A 22,090-nucleotide genomic window follows, 5' to 3' on the forward strand; every position below is an offset into this window, starting at 1 on the left:
TTGTAAACAAAGCATAATGGAAAAATGATGAAGACATGCATATAAAGATGATAAATATTTTGATTTACTGTAGGTCAACAAGCTTGAGCCTTGGAATGAAGCTAAAATAGGATACATCCTAAAGTGTTCTATATCAGCTTGATTTAATATTCTAGAATAAAGTTTCATAATCCAGTCTATTGAATCCAATTACAAATGTTCTCTGTAAGTAATTTGTGCTAATAAACTCAAAATCACATTATTAAAGTAATTAATAATGAAGAATTTTAGGAAAGTTCCAAAATGTTCTAGCATTACTGTTTTGACCTCTTTACCTGTGAGCTTATGTCCTGTCCTTTTCACACTATGTGTAAGTCTTGGACTGCAATAAAATTAAGAAAAAAAGTTTAAATCCAGCTTCAGTAGAATAAGAGGCTTTCATTTCTGTAGGTTTCAGTGTGAATGTCAGCATAACACTTGTGGGGAAACCTGTGATCACTGCTGTCCTGGATATAATCAGAAACAGTGGCAACCTGCAACAGCTGGGAGCACAAATATATGCGAACGTGAGTAGCCTAAAAGATGCTCGGTTAAAAGGGATGTTGTCAGGTGGGTGGGAATTAGCCACAGCACACATGTTCATGGAGCATAAGTAGCACACTGCATGTTTTAACACCTTTTTTCTTTACTGAGAAAATTCTTTCCATACAGCAGTAAGGAACAGATGATGCAGTGAATATTATTTATGTTCTTCTCTCTTATTAATCAATGAAAATAGTCATTCATGTGAGAATATCACATGAGGAAAGTGGAAGCCTTTTTGTAGTACAAGAGTCAACATCTCTCCCCAGTCATAGCTGTCTCCTGACAGATCATGGATCCCCCTGAGCAGAGACTATAGGCATCTTGTACAACTCCAGAATTTGCCTCCCCATCACCCAGCCTCTTGGTGTTCAGGATGCAGAGAGATTGATTAAGGCTGCCACTGCTTACAGGCGTGTGCACTGCCCTCCATTCTCCTCCTGATGGTCGTCCCTCGCTGACTGGGCGGGCACAAAGATGTTCCTGGTGGGCACAAAAGATGTTCCTGGTGGGGAGTCCAGGCAATTCCACACTTGCACCCCTTCCTGTGCTCGTAGTTGGGAGTTTGGAGTGCTTTGGCCCCACAGACTGAGTAGTCAAGCTGAAGAAGCCCATTGACCTTTCTCCCACCTCCCCTGTTTTTCCTTCTTTTGTGAAAGAAAATGACCGCACGGACCCCTTTTTGATGGACGGGTATGTACTGTAGCACATGGGTGGTTTGCATCCTTCTGGCCAGAAACCAGTGAGTGTGGTACAGACAGTGTCAGCCATCTCTGTGCACATCCTATTCTGAGCAAATGTGTTGGCAGCCTGCAGTTTCCTTTGTGTCTGGCCTAATTTATTTTCCTCGTCTACCTTTCCTGAGAGTAGCGTAGCCGGTGGGTACAAACCGTTAAAAGGGGAACCTTATTTGAAAGCCAAAGAGATGTACCTATATAATTAGTCTGAGGAATAAAGAGATGGCTTGTTTAATCTAAACTGCAGAAGTAAGACTGAGTGTTGCGGGGGAGGGGGGGGGGGAGATGTTTAAAATGCTTGATAGGAGATAGGCATGTTGGGACACAATGTTTGGACAATATTTGAAACCTCATTTAAATTCTCTTCTTTGAAAGGAAAGCATTTTCTGCCAGGAAAGAGATAGACAACATAAATAATGTCATGTTTTTTAAAGAATGAGTTTATAGAAGATCATCTACAAGAGTCTGAGCCAAAACAACTTTGCTTCTAACCACCTCTGAAAAAATACCCTTTTTAGTATGGATTGCTCCGAGTGGTTTGAGGTGATTTGTTGAGCGCGTTTGCCAGGTGCAGGCCTCTTTTCCTGGCAGCCACTAGTGAAGGAATTAAAGCAACCTCGTTAAGCTTCCCAGAAGCCTGAGGTCCCTTGAGAGAAACTGATTGAAAGAGGTTGGTGGGAGCTTGTAGGGATAAGCCCAACGTTTTGCTATGAGTTTCCCAGTACTGTATGGGTCAACAAATGGCCCAAAGTGGTGAGAAGATGCTTGATGAGGTAGAAGGGGTTTCTATTCCACTGTGAGAGAAAATGCTATTACTATAATCAGAGCAAATAATTTCCTATTGCTGTTAGAAGACATACTTGTGAGCTGTAGCTCACAGATGGTTTCGCCCTAGAGGCAAGGAGCTTTTATTTACGTTGTAAATCTTTTTTTTTTTTGGATGTTCTCTTCTTTCCTTTTCTGACTTTGTATCTTGAACCAGCATCTCATTTGTGCAATGTTTTATTTTCTTGAAGAATTATATGAATAAAAACCCCAAAGATCTTCACAGGCTATCACAACCTGGCCAGGGAACCCAGCCTCGACCTGTCTGGTTCCTGTCAGCAGACCATAAGGGAACCTGATGGCAGGCCACCACCTCAGCTGTGTTGTTGGTAGTTCCTAGGAAAAGGCTTCCTTGTCCAAAGCTGTTCAGATATAAAGATGTAGAGGAGATACAGAGAATGATCCAGTTTCCCTTCTTTTGTCTGTATGATCACGTGGCAAGGCATGGAGAATCAGTTGTCCCTGGGTTGTGCTCCCAGTTTTGCCAGGTACTTGGAATAGAGTTTGGAAGGATTACTTCCCATACACTTCCCTCACCATGAAGAAAGTAGGGCCAGGGCCCTTAGCGTCTGTTTTGAGGTGCTTTCAGGAACCCATTGCCTTCCAGAGTATCTTATCCCCTGGTCCAGATGAAGGGAGGATTTCCCTAAACATGAAGTCATAGCTTTATAAAGTCAAAACTTCAGGAATTTCCTGGGAAGGTTTCCCTGGAGTGCTGGAACATCTGTAATTAAATCTCACCTAGCACCCAGATGCTTGGGGAAGCCTTTTTTGCTTCCTGCATTCTTTCAGAAAAATTCCTGTTGTTCCTCTCCAGTGAGAAAAGATCAGATCAGGAAAAAAGAGACATAGGATGAGTTTATGGCAAAACCATGGTCCTGCCCTCTGATTTATTCTGTGTGCTTGCTACTGTGGTTGGTTCCTACTCAGATTTATATTATAGTTCTGGAATATTTCAGTGAAGACAGGCAGAGCTTTACATGACCAGCGGGAAGAGATTCATTTTAACGAAGATAGGAAGATTATGAGATACACGTAATTGATCTCTAGGAAATTAGATGGATGTTTCTCAGATGTTTTCAATAGGTGAACTTCCTAGACTGAGACATATGTGAGGCTGACGTGCAAGCAAAGCCTCACAGGTATCTCTCTTTCGATGTCTTTTGAGCACTGCAATATTAACATCTGTTAGAAGGGGTTAAAAGTATAGCAGAACATGTATGTAGAGATGGATTCAGAGCCACTGTGAGTTCAGCTGTTACCTTTATTTGGCTTAACAGAAGAGAAAAATAAAGGAAAGGAGCTAACCACAAACCACCCAAAGTAAAATTTATCATAGCTGAGACTATAAACAACCACACACTGGGGAAATGAGTTATCTCAGTCACCTAATTCTATCCTTTTCTATATAATAATAATAATTTATTATTGTTGGTGTTATTATTGTTCTTCATACCATACTTCTTTAAACCATACTTCTTTTTGAATCCACAATTCCCAGGAAGTAGAATGAACTTGTACCTAAAACTTCTCCATTCAGAAGACAGCAGCTGGGTAAATGTATAGCCAAGTTTGCTGGTATGTCTGTATCTATGGCTGAGTATGAGAGTTCTTTGGTGTAGGTCTTTTTATTCAAATGTGTATGTCTTCTTTATAATTATTTATTTTAAATAAAGGTTTAGTGCACACAGCTTCAGCCCAGATGTATTTTTAGACATGCAAAAGTAGAATAAACATTTGAACATGTTTTTGATAATTTTTAAAAACTGCCGTGACCATTCTTCTGGAGCTTTCTAGTTCTGCCTTTATGCATAAATATATTGGTTTTAGATGGTACAACTGTTGCCTCCTCTGATAAGCCTAGCAGCACATGTTTTCCTCATATCTAGATGATCTTACCATGTTTCTGGTGTGAAAATCTGGTTGTTAATAGGTAAATATGTGTATTTGAACATACTCCAACGTACCTGAGTATCTCTATACATAAAAAATCCAAGCTTCTTTTTCACCTCTGCTACATTACTGAATTCCAGCATTATAATGGAAGCTGACTTGGAATATTACTTTTTCAGCCTGCAATTGCCATGGACACGCCACTGATTGCTACTATGATGCTGATGTTGATCAGCGTCGAGAAAGCTTAAACATCCACGGGCATTATGAAGGCGGAGGAGTCTGCATGAACTGCCAGGTAAAAGGTGGTTTTGGTCTGTTTAAATAAATGACATTTGAAGAAGGGCTACTGGAGTGGAACTGCGCCCACACCAATAGTTTGGAGGCTGACCAGTCTAGATAGCTCCATTTCTCTGGGGTTGTTACTTGTACTCAAAGCAGGGAAAAAGGTGTCTGAAAATAATTTACATTGTACAACATTGCTTGTTAATGTATAAAAGACACATACAAATTGCATTTATACTCAGTCCTGTGTGATTCAAAAAAAAGCCACACAATGCAACAGTTAAATCAACTACAAAAGTTCCCTTTGCTGTTATTACAAACTCTGCCATTCCCCTGAAACAGAAGGAAGTAAAATTAACCAAATAAAATTCCAGCTCAGGCCAGCTGGTTCCTTACTGTATCAAAACACAGAGGGCTCTCCCTCATCAGTAGGAGTAAAGGAGGACATAGGCTATACCAAGAAGGAAGCTTATAGGTATTGAAAAAGCACAGAATCGTAGAAGGGGCCTCTGTAAGTCATCTAGACTAGTGCTCCACTCAAACCAAGACTAGATGCAAAGTTGTATCAGGTTGCACTGAGAAATGTCCAGTTGAGTTCTGAAAATTTCTGAGGATGGAGATTACACAGACTCTGGGTAATCTTTTACACCACTTAATTGCTGTTGTGGTAAAGAGATTTTTGTTACTGTTCAGTAGGAATTTCCCCCAATTGCAACTTGTGACAGTTGGCTTTTGTCCTTTTGCTGTGCATGTCTGAGAAGAGTTGGCTCTGTCTTCTGTGTAACCCCCTTCTTAGGTAGAGGAAAACTGCCATTAGACACCTCTACCCTCCGTGAACATCTCTTCTCCAAGCCAGCCAAAGCCATTCCGTCAGTTTCTCCTTACGTGTCACGTGCTCCAGTCCCTTAACTCTCGTAGAGGTTCGGTTGGATTGAATCAACAAATGTAAATTTGGAATCAGAGACTTTACTCTGTATCTGTCACTAATGAATAGCACATTCTTGGAAGGAGAAAGAATGTCTGTCATCCTGCGTAACTTTTGTCCTACTCTGGCTAATTACTATCAGGAAAGATCATGCAAGGCTCTGATCAACTTGATCTAATCTTGGACTTATCTCTGCTTTGAGTGGGACTGAACCACCTGACCTCCTGAGGTCCCTTACAACCTAAATTATTCATTGGTTCAGTGATCTCAGGGTTAAATACATTCAGACTTATTTGGAAGTCTGTCTTCCTTTTGTTGTTAAGTCATCTCAAGTATGATGACAAGCAGCTGACCAGAACATAATTCAGAGGGAAAATTATCATCAAGCCTATGTTCTTATGAAACCTATGCATCATGATTTATGTATTACCATGCTGTGCATTTAAAAATATAGTGGTATTTAATGAACATAAAAAAGAAATATCCAGTAAAATTTATAGGGTATGTTTTCCATCTTATTGCCACAGCATAATCAGATATTGTCCAAAAGGCAGTCAGAAGAGAGTAGAGTTATTTTTACTAGCAAGAGTAGAAGAAATGTTCTTTGTCTTCCAGTTGACATTTCTGTGCAGAACTTTGTCCATGCAGTCTGGTAAGATTTATCATGTTGGTCCTTCCTGTCAGCTCTTTGTTCATGAAAGAACATTTCTCTTATATTGCTTCCAGGATAGAAAAGAGCAAAATTAATCTAAATCTCTGAGTCCTGGTTATATGACTGATATTAATTATTTGTAACCTAATTTGGTGGAAGTTATGCTCAATTAAGTGAGTTTACCATAAATCTAATTATAGCCTTTTTTTTTCATGGATAAAGCACATGGATTTTAATTTATTTTTTCTGTTTGTGTCAGGGAAAAAAAGTGTTAGGAATGGATGCTTGAACAAAGAAGTGATAGAATTGAAATGTTGCATACAAAGATCGATTCAGTTTCTTTAGAGTCTGATAACAAGGGAGCTCTGGAAATCATGTAGTCCAGCCCCCTATTCAGAGCAGGTCTAATTAGATCAGGTTGCTCAGGGACTTGTCCAGTCAAGCCTTGAACACCTCCAAGGACGGAGATGCCACAACCACGCATGGCAACATGTTTCAGTGTTTGACCACTTTCATGATAAATTTTTTTCCCTAATATCTAATTGGAATTTTCCATATTCCAATCTGTGCCTGTTGCCTCTCATCCTATTGCTGTGGAACTCTGAGAAGAGAGTCTGGCTCCATCCCCTCTGTAGCCTCTGATCAGGTAGTTGTAGATAGTAAGTTCTCCCTTCTCTTCTTAATGCTGAGGAGGCCCAGCTGTCAGCCTCTTCTTGGGTGTCATGTGCTTCAGTCCCTCACCATCTTGGTGGCTCTGACAGCACCAGTCATCTTATCACAGAGAGCAATGAGGTTGATTGGGCATACTTTGCCCTAGATAAATTTATGTTGAATACGTCCAATCACCTTCCTGTCCTTCATGTGTTTAGAAATGGCTTCTAAGCTGATTTGTTCACTGGATCTCCTTCCCCACTGAGCAATGGACCCATACTCCCATTAGCTTTTCTTTTGCTGCTGATGTACTCCTATAAACCTTTCTTTTCACACTTCACCGCCCTTGCTAGTTTTAACTCCAGCTAAGTTTTGGCTTTCCTAATTCCACTCCTGCATGTGTGGGCAATGTCTTTGTATTGCCACCAAGTAGTCTGTTCCTGCTTCCACCTTCCGTATACTCTGTTTTTGAGTTTGAGCTCAATCAGGAACTCTGTATTTATCTGTACTGGCCTTCTGCCATACTTACTTGACTTTCTGCATGTTGGAAAGAACTGTTCTTGTGCTACGGAGGCTATCTGTGAAAATCAACTAGCTCTCCTGGTCCACTTTCTCCTCCAGGGAAGTTTCACACAGGATCTTGCCAAGCAGATACCTGAACGAGCCAAAATCTGCTTTTCTGAAGCTCAGGACTGTAATCCTGCTATTTGTCTTGCTTAGTTGTCTCAGGATCTTAAAATCCACAGTCTCAGGATCCCTGCAGCCAAGGCTGCCCGCAACCTTCACATGTTCTTCCTTGTTAGTGGGTGTCAGTTGGAACTGAGCGTCTCCCCTAACTGGTTTATGAATCTCTACATCCAGAAATTCTTTGATACATTTGAGATAACTTCTGGATTGTTTGCATCCAGCTGCATTGTCCTTCCGGCAGATATTGAGGTGGTTAAAGTCATCCATGAGTACCAAGGCTTTCTCTAGCTGCCTAAAGAAGGCTTCATCTGCCTCCTTGTTCAGGTGGTTTGTAACACATCTACTGCAATATCAGCTGTGCTGCTCTGTCCTCTGATCCTTACCCACAAGCTCTGCACAGGTTCATCACCTGCCCCAGTCCCAGGGAGAGGCCCAGGCATTCTGTGCAGCCCCAGATCTGGACAGTGGCATCCACCATCCCGGAGCTCTGTCTGGGGTGGGGTCTCTGATGTGCCAGGGGTGTTAGCACCGGTAATGTCCAAAGAATGTGCCCTGCAATGTGTTGAGACCATCACTGCACAATCTCCAAGTAGCCCTACACAGTTTTGAGCGAGATGCTGGGCCCCGCTGTGTAGTCAGTCAGATTCAGTGTTATACAGGTATGCGTGGAAGGTCGGTCTGATCTAAATATTTAGATGTGAGAAGTATACTAGAGCTGGTGGAAGGCCAAGACATACGTAAAGTTGATAAGGGGGATTCATACTGGAATGTGGAATGTCTAATCAAGAATTATTGTCCTTGGGAGTAAAGCACATCCTGGAGAAATAGGTAAGCTAATTAAGATGTTTTGGGAACAACCTGAAACTACTAGTGGAAGTGTGATAAGAAGCACCCTCACGTGAACTATCCTCATTATAATACTGAAAATCACACCCCTTGAGCTGGAGACCCCGGCCCAAGCAGAGACCCCTCACCTTTGAGCATGCACAGAATATTAAAGTAGCACTGTAGCTTTAAGATTGAGACAAGAAAATGTAGACCAATAGAAAACCGCTTTGCGTAATTACTTATGCACATGTATAACGAGGCTGTATAAATATTGTACCTGCATGAATGAGCAGTGTGCTAGCTTTGTGGAATTACCACCTAGCACCCGGTTTTGTGCAAAACCAGAAATAAATCAATATCTCGGCTCTGTGCGTGTATTGGATGTTGCACACCAGGTAACGAACTCCGTTTGTGAGACAACAGCTGTGCTCCTGCCATGCTAAGTGCTGCAGCAACTACTGCGTCTCCGCTGCTGTGCGATGTGAGGATCACCCTCCTTGACCTAGCGTCAGCCTTTCCCAGCAGTAGCTCAGGTCTGAAGATGCTGGAGGAAGCTCCCAGCAGAACTGGAAGCAGAACAACCCAAAACTACTGCACAAACTGAGAGCGCCAACCACGAGCAGCAGCCCCACCAGCGTCCTGGGTGCCCTGCTCACGAACTGACCCACCTGGGTCCCTGCTCAGCCCTGAATTGCAACACTCCCTAAGGAGGAACTAAACAGCGAGTGGGAGCTGGGGACAGCTGCTTTGGTTGCTCCAGGGCAAAGCTTCCCTTCCACCTCCCGTTCCCCGGTCGCAAGACTACGGGCCCACCAGAATGCCTTGTGACCATGATTTACTCAACTGGTGAATGCTGTCGCTGCTGCCTGCTCCTGCTGCCCCCACCACAGGGGAGAGCTTTGCTGCACGAGTTTAAACACACTCAGGACTGTGTTCACTGTGGATTTATATATTTTTGTTGTGGTTCAAGTTACTTACGATATTTTTTCTGTGTGCCGGAAACACATGTTTGTAGAGAGGTATGCTTTTCTGATGGAAGATCTGTTTTGCGCTGACCTGACTGATCACATTTTGGTTTATTTAGATGTTGGTGATCTTAGGGTATTCAAAAAAGTAATATATAGTATGAGGAAAAATTAATGATGCAGTTGCCTGAACGATGTGTATGTTATGATAAGAAAGTAGTATAAAAAGAGATAAATATCATGTGATAGTGAAAACAATTTTTTTTCCTAGATTTACTTTTTTTTTTGTTAAAATAGCTCTTTTTTATCATGCTTTAAAGATAAAGTTCAGCTGCTTTATGTGAGAATACAATGATTCAGAATTCTGTAGAGAACAGGTGGTTAAAGAACAGCAAATGATGAATGCTGTCTTTATTGCAGTCATATTCAATTTTTTTCCTGTGCTGATCCTTTTTAGTTGTATATAGAAACAGTGTAAAGGATGTTATTATTTCTTAATTCTTCCAAGTTCCCCTTTTTATCTCATACTCTACTTTTGTTTTATTTTGCACAGCATAACACAGCTGGTATTAACTGTGAGAAGTGTGCAAAAGGTTACTATCGTCCTTATGGTGTTCCAGTGAGAGCTCCTGATGGCTGTATACGTGAGCCCTTTTCTATTAAGTATCTTCTCATGGTGGTGGCTTGGGGTTTTTTTGCTATAATGAAGGCATGGGATGCATCTTTTGGGGAGGAAAAATGAAAGAGTTGCCAAAAGATGCTGGAGAACAACTGCAAATGACTTTCTGTTTTGCTTTAGACCCTTTTAGACCCTTTCTTCTCAACTTACGTGTCATATGAGCCTAAAGCTTCAGTCCATCAGCAGGACAATAGGAGGAAGTAAGGCAGAAAAGGCTGCTGAGGAGATAGGATCATGTAAGCCTGGGGTGCTGCTACACACCCCACAGTGAGGTGGCATAGAACCATAGAATCATAGAATCATTTAGGTTGGAAAAGACCTTTAAGATCATTGAGTCCAACTGTAAACCTAACACTGCCAAGTCCGCCACCTCTACAAAGGCACTCTTATCTCCTACCCTCATGACTTTGCTTCTCTTAGCTCTCTGCTGTATATATGAGGTATCCTTTGGCTCTTGGTCACTTGAAAATTTTATTCTATAGCTCAAAAGGTCATGAGGTTCACTACTACTTCTTTATGCAGTGCTGAACCTAACATCTAATAAATAATGCAATAGGATTTGCAATTTAAAAAAGAAGAACTGAGTATAGGTAAGAGATAAGAGTTGAATTACAAACAGGCTGAAGGAGCCTTGTGACAGGTAGGAGGAAGCTCAGTTTGCTGAGTTCGGGTATTGAAATGAATGAGAAGTCAACAGAGCCGTGGCATGCTGCCATAATGTTGCACATGGTGTGCAAGGGAAGGTGGATGGAGCATCGTGCTTAGCCTAGACCATGGAGAGAGATGAGCGGATGCCACAGAAAAGACAGTTGCTGCAGTGCTGTGGAGTAATAACATGCAGTTTTCTGAATTAAAAATACTCAACACTCTAAGAAAATAACATAGGTCTTACTTCTAAGGGATATCACAAAGATTAATTGTGATCCACCTCAATTAAAGGTGATATAGACTACTTGGAAAATATGTAACAGCATGCAAATGTTACTTCTTCAAACAATGATGCATTCACAACTGCAAATTTACTATTATAATGTCATTGTGCACTGCTGTAAAAGGCAAATTAATTCTTTTCCAAAGAGTGCCTAATTGCTGATACCTATTTAGCCTGCAGTTGTAACCTGGAGCATGCAGAGGGCTGTGAGGAAGGGTCTGGCCGCTGCTTCTGTAAACAGAATTTCCAAGGAGAAAACTGTGAACGCTGTGCTGATGGATTCTACGGTTATCCGTCTTGTGTCCGTAAGTATACAAATAAAAATGCCTCTTTTCCAGTATTTTAAATGTGCATTAAAGAATTAGCAGTTTTCATTACACTTGACTTGGTTAAAACATCTGGCATTTCAGCTTCACGTGTTTACACGTTCTGATAAATCAGTTGTCATAATACTGAAGAGAAACTGGTTTATTTTACAAAATGATGGTTACTTGAAAAGCAAATAGATTGTGCTGCATTCTCACAATTCTGAGTTCATTTAAGACATCTTTCTTGAGGCTACAGCCTATGTCTTAGTAAGTCATGAACTTAAGTCCTAAAGCCCTGGACAAATTGTTTAAACATGTCTCAGGGTCTTAAGGTATAAAGACCACTTGGGCTGGAAAGTGGAACATGCCTGTAGTGAGAGAGAGGGGAGAAAATGGTTATGTGTTCTCCTTGACACATCCTAGGATTTGGAACTTGCATCCCTGATAAACAAAGCTTGTGGGCTTTTGGAGGATTCTAAAATAAATAAAAATAATTCTAAAATAGTGCCTGCGTGATGTTGGAAAGGCCCTCCTGGCAGAGCATAAGGCTCTCAGCCATGCTCTCTTATTTTTGCTGGACTGCGGGTAGATGCGGATATGTGGTCAAAGGAAGGGTTCCAGTGTGCATGAGATTTTTTAAGAAATGGTTGAAGGAAAGGTGTTTGTAAATCCAAAGAAAATAAACATATTAGAAAAAACGATGTGACACAAATGCTGAGTGCTTCTCAGTGCTTATTGGAAATGGTAACAGAATGCTATCTAATGCTATTGATTAATTGCAAATTAGATTTTTACTTTAAAATAAAGAGATTAAACTTAAGTGTTGGGAATTCAGCCAATTAAATGCTTTCCCCATAAACAAATTATGTATAAAATAACTGAGGAAAAAAGTAACATCAGGATTGTCTTTACTGCATAAAAACATGTGACTCCATGATCAGATTCTAAAAATGCATCAGTGGGCTGTTTTGTGTCCTCAGGAGAAGCGTGCTTCTGACAGCCAATAAAACAGGTGTTGTTCTGGGGCAAGATTTGAGGTCTGACTAAAACAGAGGTACCATGATAAAAACGGAAGAAAAGGGAAATCAATATGAAACAAAGGAAAAAAATAGTGTAAAAAATGGAATGTTGTTTAAATGCAATGGCTGTGATAGAATAAATCCTCTCTGTACACCACACTCTAGATTATCACATCTCATTTATCCTCTTGTTTGTAATCCCACATTTTTAAGTAAGTTCAGCTCAGGTAGACTAAGTCCTGAGTCCCCTTGATGTCCCAGTGATGGACATCCCACTGATGTCCCACTTGATCTAAGTCCCACTGATGTTTGTAGCACATCAACTTTGGATCTTATCTTAATGGAGGAAAGTTTGTTGGGATGTCTTTCCTGTTCCTAATCTCAAATAAAAGGATTCTCAAATAAAAAGCTCCCAAGATGTAACATGCATGCCATGAATTCTGGCAGTTCAGGTAGCAAGTGATAGTGGCACATAGCAGGGGATGGACCTTCAGCTGGAAGCAGGGAGTGGGAAGTAAATATGGAGCTCCCTAGATAGCTCTCATAACACCGTCTAGCTTGAGAAACCTTTCTGTACAAAAGGGTAGGGAGCAGAGAAGCAACCTGGTAGCATTTCCAAATGGTGTCTGGCCTTTCATACTGTTCTTTTGAGAAGGGATGTTTGCACCTGAATTGGAGAGCAAAAGTAAAATGTTTCTTATCCGGTTCCTAACTGAAGGGAAACTAAGCTGAAGTTGGTTACTAGTTGGTCATGTGAATATCATGCTCTCTGTATTGATAGGAGATTACTTCATGGTTTGTTATGGTTTTTAGTGAAATAACTATGTCTGTTTCAAGTACACTTCATTGTTTCTTTTGTTTTAAAGGTATTCCTGTATATCCTTTTACTTCTCCAAATCCAAGGGACGCTATGGCTGGTGACATAATTGGCAAGTTCTTGGTGTTTTTTTTTCCCCTTATTTCACTGTTTTTCCTCGTGTGGCTATTTTTCACTGTTTCGGTGGTGCCTGCTCTTTCATGGAGATTTATGTAGTGATTTTGCCGCTCTTGGTATTATCGTTCAGAGAGCCTTTGTTCATGCCAGAAGTTCATCATACTGTCATGTTCGTATTGAACAGTTTAGTAGGCTAGTTTCAGAAAGAGTTACAGATCACAATAAGTTTGACCAGCCTCTGGCAAACATCTGCAGAAGAGGCTGAGCATCTTGTTTGGTGCTCTTATGAACAGATCCATCAAGACTTTCTGACATGTACAACTTGTCACCTGCTTTGCAGTGTAAATCTCTTTCTTAAGGCTAAATGGCCTCTGCTTCTGGACTGTCGTCTTGCACCTGGCAGGTTGTACATTGCCCTTGGCAGTGAAAAAACTTTGATTTCTAAGAGAGCTACATATTTCTTATTTAGCCCACTGCAAAGCTGCCTGAAATCCATACAATGATTCCCTCAGTGGGCTTATATTTTTTAGTATATATTATTATACTGCAGAACAGAGACATCATCACAGCTAGAGCATACATACTTGTAATGCACTTCAGGACTAATAACTTTAAAAAACCTCAAAACCTTTTTCATATCCTAAAATCAACATTTTTCCCCTTTATTTCTATTAGCTTTAATAGAACTGGAGTTTATGTTGGCAAATGAAAAAGTGTTTTCTTCTGTGAATGTCGCAGACACTTAGACATAAGCAGACAGTATAAATCCATGTATGTATTTACAAGTCCCAATTGTTTTCTTGAAAGTGTCTGCAGTTGCCATCACAGCCCACAAAGCCTCAGTCCCCTGTACCACTTACCTCCTTTGTACAGCATCCAAAAAAATTGCTCTGGTAGGCCTCTGGGTATGCTCTGTCGCATATCCCCTTCTCTCACATATTTTTAAACAGAAGAAGAAAGAAAACTCCAGAGAAAAATGAATAAATATAAACTGGAGGAAACAGATCTTGAGCTATTTACATTTTCAATGAGTAGCATCTGAGTCATAAGAGCAAGGCTTAAGAAAGGCAGCTAGCTGCTTCTGAGTGGAAGCCTCTGTGTCTGTAGTTGTAAATTTGTGCTGGCAGACTGAGCATGGCTATAGATTATTATTTTTTTAAATGAGATTTGCATGTAAGGGTCATACAAATAGTTTTGTTGGTTCAAGAGTAATAATTACTAAGCACCGACCTGTTTTTCTCTGCAAAAATACGAGGAGTTGTGTGATTTTATGCATTTATTGTTCCTTCCTTTCTTTTCCCTTCCTGTTGTAACCAGAAGGTGGCTGCAAACCAGGGTATTTTGGCCTCCAGTGTCTGCGTAAGTGCCGTAGTTTCTTTGACTCTTGGAGCCTGCGCTCCGATGTAAATGCCAGCCTTCAGCTTCCAAGTGAAACAGGAACAAAGATCGTAATGCTGCAAATGTTTTCTTTACAAATGTGCTCTTCAGCGTGCCAGTGCCACGGTGCAGGAGTGCTGGGAGGTGACTGCGATGGAAATACTGGACAGTGCAGATGTCAGACTGGATTTCAGGGGTTTTCCTGTGATACTTGCGCAGTTGGGTATTTTCATTACCCCTTCTGCCAGGGTAAGCCAAAACATTCCCTTTCAGCAAGCATATCCAAAATACAGACACAAGTTTTACACTGAGGCAATTTCAGTCCTTTTTGCCACAAAGATATGTTCATAAGGGGCTCTCCCAAACTCACAGAAGTCAAAGAAGAAGAAAAATGTGATGGGGGGGGGGGGATTTCTATCTAAAAATGCCCCTGTTTCATTGATCACTATCTACTGTGTGATGCAGCAGTCAGGCTCCAGTTTGAGGTTGGATTTAGTAACTTTGATGAAATTTAGAATAACAGTGGAAACATTTCTGTTACTTATCCTTGTTTTTCTAAAATTTTATTTGTGTTTATTTTTATTTAAAAATTGAATTTGAGTTTGCAACCTCACTTTGATGCATCAAGCTGCCCTTTCTAATCAATACTAGAAAACTGACTGTTTTTAAACTTTATTAACCATCTCTGTACTGTCTTTTTAGGCATTTTATTAGCCCTTCCCACCTGAGATTGTAAATCCAAACATAAATTGTTTCATTTTAGTCATAGAAAGGATGGAATTACTTTCAATAGTTGGCATACCCCTTGGCATTGATAAATCAGACTCTGAGTGGGGACAGGCTAAATGTAGTACTTCAATGCTGATATTGAACGCAGTAGTTACTGTGAGACAGATTCTTTTGCTCTTTCATTGATGTCTCCCTCGATAGTGAATTATTACTGATGTGGGCAATCAATAAAAGCTGTTATCAATCAAAATAAATTTGATGGGAAGATTTTGGTCCTGTTGAGCACCAGGGAGTGGCACTTTTAAAATATTTTTTGTTTATTTAAAGAAAGATAAGAGAGCCTGTGCAGAGGCTGTCTCTGAAATGTCTTTTCTCGTTTGCAGTGTGCGAGTGTAACTCGGCGGGTACCCAGCCCGAAGTCTGTGATTTTCTTGGGAGGTGTCTTTGTCGCTCAGGGGTAGCTGGACTTCAGTGTGACAGCTGTCAGCCTGGCCACCACTCATTCCCTGCCTGTCAAGGTAAGGCCGCTGATCGCATGTACAGCATCAAACAGGTCCCTGAACAGGCAGACAGGACTGCTTTTCAGGTGCCATTTTTGCAGTGGCTGAAGCAATATTCCCAGCAGTAAATGAGCAAGGAACTCTTGTTCTCTACAGTGAAGTCCTCATACATTCTCATTCTCCACGCACTAATTCCAGGAATGCTTCCATAGTAGGGAAGAATTATATAGTGGGTTTTCTCACAGGCTGTTTTTTGCATGGCCAGACAGTTTGATATAGCCTCAGTAAGCACAGCTATCTTACTAATAACCAAAGAATTTGAAAGCTGTTTTCACACGGAGACCTACAGCAACAGAGCATGCTTGACTGCTAAGGAACTGGCATAGTAAAAAAACCAAGCAGAGTTGTGAAGCACTAATCTACTTTTACTGAGGATCTTTGTTTGGTACCTTGCAAAATGTGTGTTCTGTAGATCTCTAAACGAAAGCTCCCATTTTGCCCTTCACAATGATTTTTCACTCATTTTAAGATCATAGGACAGGCATCAAGCCAAACTCTCTTCATGTAATCGTGAAACATGAATGATCTCTAGGGGGTTCCACCAGTGTACCTGCCACCAAGGGCTAGCCTGCTTTTTATGAGAGAGGAAAATTGATGAAGGATAACCTGGAATATCATAATGGCTTTGTGTGCATATGATGAATCCATCAAGTCCTATCTGGCCCCTAGGTTTCATTTGCCTTTGCAGTGAGTGAGAGAGAGGCCCTTAATCCTTAGTGAATTTTACATTGAGAAAGAATATAGGATATTGCTGAGTTCTGGTATGTACTTTCCTGTGCAGCTTAACAAGAGTTGTATGGAACATTATGATTTGCTTTCTTCTCTCATTATTTTTGGTTGTTGGCTATAGCAGTCTTCTTCCTTTTGGGCTTACATACTTGTTTATGTCCTATGAATAGACAGCAGAATTCTTTATGCCCTTGCAAAGATATATTATGTTGTGTTACCAAACATAATGGGTGGAATAAAGGAATACCACATGACTGAGTCTTTATGGTCTGGAGTAGATTAACATTTTTTAATGAAAACCATAAAATCAGGGTTCTGCATTGGTACACGCTGTTCACTGGTTTTAAAAAAAACACTTTTCTTTTTCTTAGAATTGAATCAGGTAGCAATCTTACAGCAATTCAAGCCCATATTGAATACATTTAAACTTGTAACACCAAAAGCTGAAAAGAGACATAAAAGCTTAAAAGAGCGTGCAAAAAAACAGATTGTAAAAGACAGATAAAAATAGTTGAAAACACAGACTCAAAACTGCTGCAGTTCACAGCTTGTTCTGTTAAAATAAGCTGCTATTTAAAATAGTTTAAATTTAAACTAATGCAGCATGCTGCAAACTGTGGTGGAAAGTGAGCAGCCCAGTCTGCTACTCCTATTTGGAGTTGTCATCTTCGGAAGGGGGGTAAATCTATAACTTTTTGGCTCCTGCAGCTAAAACTGATCTCTCAGGTCTTGCCTGCTCAATTGTTTAACTCAATAGAGGCTTTATTCAATAGGATTGATATCAAAATAAAGCCTTTAAACTATTCGATGTCATTAAAATGAGGAGACAATGCACTATAATGTTCAGCTGGGGGTGGACTCAGTGTATGTGATGTTTTTGGAAGCTTCAGTATTTGTATTTCTCTTAAACCAACTTCCCAGCAAGCCCTGCATCTTTCCAGGCATCTCTGAAGTAAACACAGCAAAGTCAGATGTCCTTGGCTGCAGCAGAAAGAGGAACCGAAAGGGGGAACCAGGAACATGAACACGGAACAGAACAACACTGTTTGTTTTATATTTCTGTCAGTCAGCCATTTCTGTTGGTCATAAAAGCCAGGTGATTAACTGCAACACTTCAGCTTGTACCTGGGGCAGCTGGGATTCCCAGATGGGTTCCCATTCATGTACCTATAAAGTGTGGGCCTGTGTAACTGCCAGCATCATTTCAGTAAAATAGCACATCTCATCTGTGGTAGAGCTGTTAGCCTAAAATAGTGGTAACTCCAAGAGAAGCAGCCATCCAGCTAGTTGTTACAGTCTGACAACGTGCCTTGTGTATTAGATGCAGATTCCTGCAATGCACTGCTTGCCAGCTTGTAGAATTAAGATGTCAGCAGTTTTTACCTTGTGCATTATTTATTTGTGCATCATGAACCTATGCTTGTGCATCATTAACTGTTTGACTAATAAGCTTCTTGTTAGCCATTAGACCTAGCCTAGCTTTGTGGATGCTGTTTCTCAGAGGTTATTTCTTTAAAGATGTTAAGTACTTCTCTCATGTGACGTTCTTCCCTTTTAAGATGGATTTCTGTCCCTTACACATGCGTTTTGCAGGCATCAAACTAAATCTCTAAACTGTACATTACAGAATTACAGTAAGAACCTGATTATCGATGGTTGAGGAGGCAATTACATTATAAGTGTCTATTTCAGGATATTTTTTTTTTGTGGTAAAATTATGGTTCGTCTGGATTCCTCATGATTACATTCAAAGGTTACTTTTTTTTTTTTTTTCCCAAACTCTGGCTTAAATAACTACTGGTTTAGACATGTATCTGTTAGGATAGTTATTTTTTTTCTCTGTGCAGAGTGTAACTGTGATGCTGTTGGCTCAGTGGAGAATACATGTGGTCCGAGAGGTCAGTGTCTGTGCCATAGTAACTACGCTGGACTTAGATGTGACCAGTGCGCTCCAGGTTATTACAGCTATCCCAGCTGCTTGCGTGAGTAAAAGCCTTTCTTCCTTTTACTGGAGTCACCTGTGTAACTATGATAGTTTTGTTCCATCCAAAGCTGGCAACAAAACCTGTGAAGATCCAGCCAGTGGCCAGGCTTCTTGGCAGACACGCACTCTAGTAGTCCTCCCTGGCACATCATCGCTGTTCCTGTACTAGTTGGATTAATGTGAGCATGGCAGTGTTTGGCCTTGGCACATTTGTATCTCTCTTTTAAAATATGAAATCTAAAGCTTAGGCTGGGCAATGGGCATGTACCTTTATGAGTTCTGGCTCACTCAACTTACAGAACATAAGCTGTGTTTCAACTGGTTTGGGCTTCTAATATTTGATACACTGTCTTGTAAACTTTTAAGTTTATTAGTATGTGTTCTTGACATGTGCCAATATTGCACCATAAATCCTAGTCTAGAAGGACTTGACTCTGCAAATATCCATCATATCAGCAATTTTTCCTGCCCACATGGATCAATTGATCAGGCCCAGAATGTTTGTATAGGTTTTTCACATCAAGCAGAAGGAAACCTGCAGGCTCTGTCATTCAAATCAGCAAGCCACTTGATCATCATGAACAGGACTGCTCTTTCCTAGAAATCAAAAGATTATTAGTGCTAAAGAAGCAACGTATCCTCAAAATTCTGCTATTACTAATCACCACAACCACAGCAAAAAATAATCTGACAGGTTTGACTGGCTACTACTTTGCTAAAATAATTGTCATTAACCATTTCACCCTTAGACTCTATCTGAGCAAGGATTAGTCCCCTGGGATGTAGCAGCATTGTTCTTTTTTGTGGCATTATTCTTATTTATCCTGTATGTATAAATCACTGCCAAACTGAGACCTTATGCAGGAATCTGAAACAGTAAGACTGTTGCATGCTGTATTTCAAAGATTGCTTCTGGCCTCCTCTGCCCTCAGATCTAAAGGTGCGATGGGTATACAATTTTATATTCTATATTTTGCCATCATATTTTTAAGTGCAGGTCTAATTACAGAATTTGCCCTGTGCTTTCTGTAACCATAAGAAGATCAAGAAAGCAGAAAGGGAAAACCAAGTCTGCCCTTAGGATGAGACAAAGACGTTGAAGAAGAGAGGTTTATTATGGTTTTAGATGATCCTACCTGTTTCTGTCAAGAATAGGGGAAGAAAACAATGCCAAGGTGGTACAGGTCACCTCAAACTCATAGGTTCCAAGCAGGGGTGAGGACCCTGTGAGCTATAGGAGGACCTTGTGAGCTATTTATCGCACAGGAAAATGAAGAACACTCTAGACAAATAGTACTCAAACCTCTAAAGTTTTGTACTAAAGTTTTAGTACAAAACCCAGTACTAAAGTTTTGGGAAGTTATTGCTTAATACCTACAGGGTGAACCCTTCCACCGCTATCAATGTTTGTTGTTGTGTAGCTTGTCAGTGCTCTCCCGACGGTTCCCAGCACGGCACGTGTGAGCCAGCATCGGGCCAGTGCGAGTGTCAAACAGGCGTCACGGGGCAACGGTGTGACAGGTGTCTTTCTGCAGCCGACAGTTTCCCCTACTGCAAAGGTAACACTTCTGACGGAAAATCCTCCATTCTGATTTGGATTGCCCGTTTTTATTGCAGTGTTCTCCAGGGCAGTCTGCTGCATGCAAAGTTTTGTAGAAACTCACTGAAGTGGAGTTTCTATAGCAGGGAGGGAGGGACACACCAGGAGTACATATTAGATGAGCTTATTCATCGTTCTCTATGTTATTTCATGAAGTGAACTATAAGTTTAAAACCTTTTTTAGATGATGGCACAGGAACTTTAAGAAAAGGTATCTCAGTTCTGTAGGTTAGTGCTATATTTTTCCAAGTGACTACTTTGCATACCAAACCAAATAGTCTAAAGTAGGCTAAATATGCATTTGAAAAATCATTATTAAAGGCTTCTGCTGGTCTTTGAAGTTTAAAGTATTTGAGTCCCTCCAAGGTAACCGTATTAAAAAGCCCTTTCAAACTCACACCTGCTACATTGTACTTCTGCACTACTACATTCCACAGCTCTGTTTTCAAAAGATCTTTCAATGTGTTTGTTTTTTAATTTCATAAAGGTATCAACAGCGAATGTGACCCTTCAGGTAGCATTGGTTCTCATTCTGTAAGTATTCTACCATTGCAGCGAACAATATATCTTGATAATTCATGTGCCTTTGCTGAACACATTCACTTCATTGCTCAAGCCCTGAAGCCTGCCCTTAGACTGTGAAAGAATTGCACAAGCTTATTTGCAGAGTAAGAGTGGAAATAAACTTTGTGTTTTGTTCTTTGATCATATCAATGCAATTACCTGTTAAGGATTTTTTAAAAATCTTTTATATATGGAATATGCATACTGTTTATGTCTTCTTGGTACACTAGAACACTGATATATACATGCAGATGGGCATATATACCTATGCATGATGTCTCAAAGACCTTCTGGTTCTGGGTAGCAATGGGCCATTTCAGCATCAAATTATTCTTGAAAAAATTATCTCTTTGTAACTGTTACTATTCCACTATTATTGTTATTAATACACTGATGGTTATTATTAGTAGCATATTACCAGAAATCACAGTCATTGCTAAATGTGTAGCAAAGAAGACCTAGAGGATAAGTCTGACAGATGGAAGAGGTATCTATGTAGGCTCATTCATACAGCTATATGTGTCTTCCACTAATAAAGGAAGGAGTAAATATGAAAATTAATGATTATTTTTAAGGACATTTTCTTTTTAAAGTTTTTGCAAAACAGTTAATACTTTAGAGCAGTTCTAATATGGCTATAAAAAAATTGGAAAGTACATCTGTTGGGACATTTAGAATAACTTGGATATGGAAAAAATACACAGGGTGGAACAATCCTGTGCTGATAGTATGAGACAGAAAAATCTAAGAAGTCTGAATCAGCCACAGTTTCCATGCATCTGTAAAAGTCAGTAAACTGCCTGAGCTGTTAATAATATTAGGTTTTTCTTAGTACTAAAGAGCAGTATGTTTTTTATGAAGCAGATGAATGCATATTAACTCCTTTCTGTCATTAGGGCTATTGTCAGTGTCTTCAGCACACTGAAGGTCCTACCTGTAATAGATGCAAACCGTTGTACTGGAACCTGGCCAAAGAAAACCCTGAGGGATGTACAGGTAGGGCTTCATGACATATTTCTTTGGCTTATGGAATATGTCAAATTCTTTTGAAAGTCATCTTTATTCGCTGTCGCCATCTTTGGTGCTCAGTGACTTTCACAACTCTTGTTAACAGCATGTTTTTCATGATACTTAATTGTAACACCATATTACCCATGATACCAGCAGTTACTTTTAGAAATTAGACCATAATTTCATGAGTGTTTGCTAGTGCTGGACCAAGGTGTGCTCTGACTTACTATGATGTGTACTTCATATGCCCTTGTGGCAGTGTTACTGGAGTGAGATGGGATTTCTGCCCTTAACACTGAAACCAGAATTTGGCTCATTGTTTTAAGAAAAAGGTGCTTTTTCATTTATTATCATCTCCTAGCTTGTAGAGGAGTGAAAAGCCTTCTTGTAGCCTCAGGATGTGACAAATCTGTTATGGTTTATGTCTGTATAATACCAATCTGTTTGCAATTTTCAATGTTTGCTAACAGTGAGTGTGTGTTTTTCAGGCAGATGATAATAATTTTAAAGATTAAAAAAGAATAAAGATAAAAAATCTTTAAAGATTTTTTTCTCCCCAGCTATTTTCTTTCCAACAGGTTCCACCACAACAGCCACCTAGATAGGATGAGTAGCCTTAGAGCCTATACCAATATCATTACATCTTTGACGCTAAA

At 40.2% G+C, this 22,090-nt stretch overlaps 1 protein-coding gene across 1 annotated transcript in view; it reads left to right on the top strand.

The window, feature by feature from the left end:
• LAMA3 (laminin subunit alpha 3) overlaps positions 1-22,090 on the top strand; it is a 122,179-nt gene that overhangs the window by 23,864 nt on the left and 76,225 nt on the right. Inside the window, exons 7-18 of the mRNA XM_075494487.1 lie at positions 430-545; positions 4,196-4,314; positions 9,563-9,653; positions 10,793-10,924; positions 12,813-12,875; positions 14,198-14,239; positions 14,369-14,506; positions 15,370-15,504; positions 18,123-18,257; positions 19,681-19,818; positions 20,347-20,393; positions 21,320-21,419. Coding sequence (XP_075350602.1) covers positions 430-545; positions 4,196-4,314; positions 9,563-9,653; positions 10,793-10,924; positions 12,813-12,875; positions 14,198-14,239; positions 14,369-14,506; positions 15,370-15,504; positions 18,123-18,257; positions 19,681-19,818; positions 20,347-20,393; positions 21,320-21,419 — 1,256 coding nt within the window. The remainder of the gene's footprint in view (positions 1-429; positions 546-4,195; positions 4,315-9,562; positions 9,654-10,792; positions 10,925-12,812; positions 12,876-14,197; positions 14,240-14,368; positions 14,507-15,369; positions 15,505-18,122; positions 18,258-19,680; positions 19,819-20,346; positions 20,394-21,319; positions 21,420-22,090) is intronic.

This window comes from Mycteria americana, chromosome 2 (assembly GCF_035582795.1).
Source record: "Mycteria americana isolate JAX WOST 10 ecotype Jacksonville Zoo and Gardens chromosome 2, USCA_MyAme_1.0, whole genome shotgun sequence".
NCBI lineage: Eukaryota > Metazoa > Chordata > Aves > Ciconiiformes > Ciconiidae > Mycteria > Mycteria americana.